Here is a 5,761-nt window from a genome sequence, read left to right as displayed (position 1 = left end):
ATTTTCAATAATATCAAGTGTACTGTACTACAGAAGCACACAGCTGGTATATTTTCAATAATATCAAGTGTACTGTACTACAGAAGCACACAGCTGGTATTATTTTCAATAATATCAAGTGTACTGTACTACAGAAGCACACAGCTGGTATTATTTTCAATAATATCAAGTGTACTGTACTACAGAAGCACACAGCTGGTATTATTTTCAATAATATCAAGTGTACTGTACTACAGAAGTACACAGCTGGTATCATTTTACATAGATAATTTTTGCAAAATCAACAGAATCCTAATAGTTAGGTATAATTTTATTACGAATTCTGATGTTAAATACTTCCTTGCAATGCTTTGCTGAAAAATATGCACCATAAACTGATTATATTCCCATCATAAGTTAATTACATATTTAAAATAAAATTCTTTCCTCATTATCTTAGTTATTAACACCCTTTCTCCAGTAACTGTTAGGTTCCTATACTAACATGAGGATATTTAAATACTCCAACTGGAAACCCTCAAAAAAAAAAAATGTTCTTGCTGAAAACCAGGTGAGTGATGTAATTTTACTTGACTTAAATTTAAAATCTTGTATTTTTTTAAAACAACAACTTTCTAAGTGAAAATGCTAAAAAATCAGGCAAAAACAAATTTTACTTTCATATACAGCACATATATTAATTCTATTAAATAAATTACAAACAATACCAAGAATAGAAAGATATTTTCACAAAATTTTTTTTTTCCATTTTCATCAGTTTCTTAACACCAGCAGACAACACAAAAGAATAAATAAATGAATCTCAAATGAACACAACCACTCAAATGTAAGTTCATGTTTATTACTTAAAGCTCACACTTTCAAATAACTATAAAAGGTAGCTAATTTATCTCCGTTATTTCAAGGAAGATATCTTTTGTTGTAAATATAATAAAATTCAAATAATTCAGCCTCATTTAAGATGAGATGACCTTTTATGTAAGTAATAGTCATCCCATATACCTTAAAATTTACAAACAGCTAAAATGGGATAGAATAAACACCACTACACAATGAAACTACATTTCACCATCATTAATCTGGTATCAACTGGTACAATACACAACTTTTAATTATATTTAATGGTGATGTCATAGTTTGTTTTTATATATAAAAAGTTGTTAATTTCTTTTTGCAGAAAAAAATCTGGTAACACATCACAGCCGAGTTACTGTGTAATTCCTTGCCGTGTACGGATACTTGGTTTCAATTCTGCTATTATAACGTACTTTTCTGAACTTTTTTTAAACTACATACACACTTATGAAAACATCTTGAACAGTTTCTTTCATTCCTCTTCTCATAATCCAGTGAATCAGCTTTAATTACCTTATTTTCGTTTGCACTATTTAATAAAAAAAGAAACTGTAGATTAACTGTACTTAAAATTGTGCTAAGTTTCATGTTGCTGGCCTCTGTCTTTTATCCATAATTCACTTCTGTTTTGTTCTCTGGATTGAATCTCCAATTGGTCTGGTTTTAAATGTTGAAAGTCATTGTTCAATACTTTAAATTCGGGTGGTAATTCAACTGTTGAATCTCCAATTGTTCTGGTTTTAAATGTTGAAAGTCATTGTTCAATACTTTAAATTCAGGTGGTAATTCAACTGGTGTAGATAAAGGAAGTGTTTTCAGCCAACAACCTTTGTCTTTTGATGATTTGGTAGTTTTAATATTTCTTATCTGCAATATAAACAAAATTTTTTAATTTGAGAGGCATAATGTCTGAGTGTTTTAAATATATTTTGATTGTTTGTTTTAGAGGATTCAGCACTTAGAAGTACTGACTTTAGTGCTGAGAACTGTTTTAAATGTCAAGGAACAAAGTGACTTTATTAAAACAAAATACAAACTAACCTCAAAAAACAAATGATTCACATTACAGTATGTCTCAACTCACAAAGAGCTATGGACTGAAAGATTTTTATACGAGGTTTAGTCTTTTTATACAGTCAAGTAGTGTTTGACTTCAATAGTTGTTTTGAGCACTCGTATCTCAAAGTTGAGCCGTTATATGTACTTGGCCACACAGAGATAAAAACATCAAAGGTATGCCAAAATTCTTCAAAAATGAATTTCAAGCAACTTCAGCAATAATTGATGGAACTGAAATCAAACAACAGGTTCAATATGCATTGGCACTGCAACTCAAGAACAACATTAATATGTTGAATAGCTATAGAGCCAAATGGATCTCTGATGTTTGTGTCTGAGCTATTATCAGGTTCAATGTCAGACAAAGTCACTGTAGAACAAAGTGGCTTTCCGGACTTACTTAATACCTTGAAAACTAATGGTAATATTAAAGAAGTCATCATGGATGATAAGGGCTGTACCATTGGAAAGGACCTAACCAAATTAAGATTGAAACTGGAATGATACATAAAATAGCAAAACAAAGAATTCATCTATAAACAATTACCAAAAAAAGTGAATAAAATTTAATATTGTGGTTAAACTATATGAATTTACAGATTTAGTCTGTCTGTTGTTACATAGCACTCCTTCAGTGATGAACAACCACGAGTAAAATTTTAAATATACATATTGTACTATAATAGTGACTACTAGAAAAATAGCACAGAAAAAAAAAACATTTTTAGCCAAAACTGAATGTTTATTTTTTATTTTATTGCCATTATACAATACATTCAGATAAATAGTATAAATTTTGTTTTACTCAAATCTGACAATCAATAGGGAAGTACAGTTAATTTCCAATCTTCATCAAAAGCCCAAATTTTTAGGACATTTTAAAATAGACACAATATACCAGATCTTGTTATTATTACAATTTGTTCTAAGTTCAACCTATGATGATTGGACTATAAGATCAATAGCCACTTTTGAATGTGATGGTGGCAGAAAACACAGACTGTATGGACATGACACAGAAAGAACACAGTAGGATATCTTAAGTGACATAGTTTATGATGACACAGTTTTACCAATACAAGACCATAATAATACAAAATAAATTAGGTGACACAGTATTCCTTACTCTAAACTTTTGTGAATCAGTAGAGGTGGTGAAAACTTTAGACAGGTCACTGAAATATACACATTATCTTTATGTATTACATGTTGCGACGATAGGTTTGAAAAAAAGACTACTTTTGCAGAGTGGACATGCAAAACTTTAGCATTTGATGATTTGATATTAGCTTCAACAGTGAAGAAATCACATCTTGTTTAAAAGATGAAAATGGTATACATTTTACAGGTATTTAAATATAATTTTAATTAGATAAATACCTGGTGTTCTGGTAAGCAGTCATTAAATTGATATATAGAATTTATTCATCAGTGATATTTTGCAGTTGACAAGCAAAAAAAAATTCCTATGTACCAACCTAAGTTTCAACACCAGAGATAGGAGAGGAGAAACAAAAAAATTTTGAAATGTTGCCTTACTTAAAAATATAACTTAATGAAAGACTTTATACATATGTAAAACAGCTTTATAAAATTAATAAATTGCAAATGTCTCTCTTTGTGTCAGAATTGATCCAACAAAGCGGTGACTTCCATTTGCATTGTTCGGTGGGCCTGACAACTATAACAATTCATTAGGATTACTTGAGTTTAGTATCCTCTAGGAATGTGCCACTTTTGTGGCATACTTGTACAGCTCAGTTCATCTGGTACATGCTTGAAGCCTTTCAATGACTTTACCAATCCAACAACATGAGAGCACCATCCATTTAGTCTGTATAACATTGATAAATAAAACAATGTGATTTGTATTTCATACTTAAATAAAAGACTGCATTTGCTGATGTTTTTCTTTTGAAGTGAAATGTTTTGATGTGTATTTTGTCACAGTTTTTGACAAAATTTATTGAAACAAAAATTAAGCTTAATCAGAAAATCATGACATATGCATTTTATGCCTAATGTTAGGGCCTTGGTATGATTTTTAATTAAAATACGATGAAAGTATAAATTTGTCTCTATATTACATAAGATATTTAATAAAGGTAAAAAAATATTTCTCCATTAATATATATAAATAAAATATACATTTAGGATTATATGTACTTACCCAGTTTTAGCAATTAGCTTCAACAATTCTGTCCACAGAAATAGCAATTTTCGGCACATGCAGTGACTGCCATTTTTCATAGATCACCACCATTTTGCTGTAATTTTGATGTTATTTTCCTTGAATATTTTAATATCATGGATATATCCTTGTGTGAAATAATTAAATCCTTTTTAGCAAGTGTCTCAAAATTAGAAAGAAATTGAAACTATCAGGTACTCCAAGCAGAATGTTATCCAATGTGTTGAAAGCTAGGGGGAATAGCAACAGTGTGTAAGGTAGACAAAGCTCAACAAGATTTTTTTCATTTATGTATTACCAATTTACTACAAGGCCAGTTATAATGATTAGAAATATAAAAGCGTTAAACAGCCATTCTCATATACAAAATGAATCTTCAATATGATGTACTCTATTTTGCAAAAGACAAACTTGGTGCACAAAACACTTTTATAAAATTCTGTAAGTTGTGTAACCAAGTTAACCATGTGATGATGTTACTATTAGTATTCTTTGAAATGAAAATGTATGTGCCTAAAATTTGAAATATTTACTTTCATAATTGAAGTATACCATATACTTGTTACAAAAACGTACCTAAGCCCTTCATGTAAATACAGAGGTATGACATACAAGCTTTGTTTAAAACTTTTTGGTATTTTCGAGAGATGTCATAAGCATAGCCTAGCGATTTGACTGAAGTGTAAACAGTAAACTCGTCAAAACCTGTAAACATTACCACTCCCAGTAGTTCAACTTCAAAGACGTAAGTCTCCCCACTACTTTACTACCAAGTTGAAGGGTTAGCATACCGTTACTTCAGACTTTGATAGTAGTTTAAATTATAATATAAATAACGTACAGATATTCTAATTTCTATATTAAGCCTATAAAGATAACACGTTAAATTAGTTAGGCTTACCTTGACATCATCTTCGTCTTCCCCTTCCCATCTGTCATTCATCAGTGGAACGGTAACAACTGGAGGAGGCTCGAAATCATCGTTTTCTATCAGAAAATCGTTGATAATTCATTTTTACACATATGAAATAAAAAATCTAATACTTTTTAATACCTGAAATTAATCTGCTATTCTACTTACCCCACTCAGCGTCCGACATGATGAAACGGTACACGAGTTACCCTGATATTTGATGTCACGTGTACAACAAAAGTTAATAAGTGCCGCCATCTATTAACAGTTAAGTCTTAATGTTCTATACAGGCACTCTAAACCAGTTTCAAATAAAATTAGAGGGCAATTACAATCAATATAAAAAGTAATGAAACCAAAATAAATGGTATTTAGAAAAATAAGTATATAAATTATAAAATTAGAAGCACATATAACATCGAAAATACTTAAAAGAATAGTGACTAAAAGAGGTATAAAATGCAAAATATCAGTGGATTACTCCCCATTTATCGCATATAAATGAATTATGCGAGAGTACAGTCACGTGCTAATTGTTTATACTGTGATTGGCTATCATCTAACCAATCAGACTGTGCCACACCACCATAATACCTATAAAAGAACAGGCAGTCACACTAATACACATAGTAATGTTGTGAATGAACTAGTGGCTTCCATGGCAGAAAAGTAACATGACAAAATTTTATCTTCTGAAGGTTATTTTATGCAACAGATTGAAATGAAATTTCATGTTTCAGTAG

The 5,761-nt window shown here is 30.2% G+C and overlaps 1 protein-coding gene across 2 annotated transcripts in view; it reads right to left on the bottom strand.

Moving 5' to 3' along the window:
* LOC106468037 (eukaryotic translation initiation factor 3 subunit J-like) overlaps positions 1-5,291 on the bottom strand; it is a 21,858-nt gene extending 16,567 nt beyond the window's left edge. For both annotated transcript variants that reach the window (XM_013928434.2, XM_013928435.2), the window contains exons 1-2: positions 5,187-5,291; positions 5,007-5,092 (exon numbers count right to left, since the gene is read on the bottom strand). In XM_013928434.2, the coding sequence (XP_013783888.1) occupies positions 5,007-5,092; positions 5,187-5,205 (105 nt within the window). In that variant the 5' untranslated portion in view covers positions 5,206-5,291. The remainder of the gene's footprint in view (positions 1-5,006; positions 5,093-5,186) is intronic.
* Between the last annotated feature and the right edge of the window lie 470 nt (positions 5,292-5,761).

The sequence above is a fragment of the Limulus polyphemus genome, unplaced genomic scaffold (assembly GCF_000517525.1).
Source record: "Limulus polyphemus unplaced genomic scaffold, Limulus_polyphemus-2.1.2 Scaffold2844, whole genome shotgun sequence".
Classification (NCBI taxonomy): Eukaryota; Metazoa; Arthropoda; class Merostomata; order Xiphosura; family Limulidae; genus Limulus; species Limulus polyphemus.
Note: the sequence above shows the minus strand (reverse complement) of the source record. Positions and strands in the feature narration are given on the sequence as shown.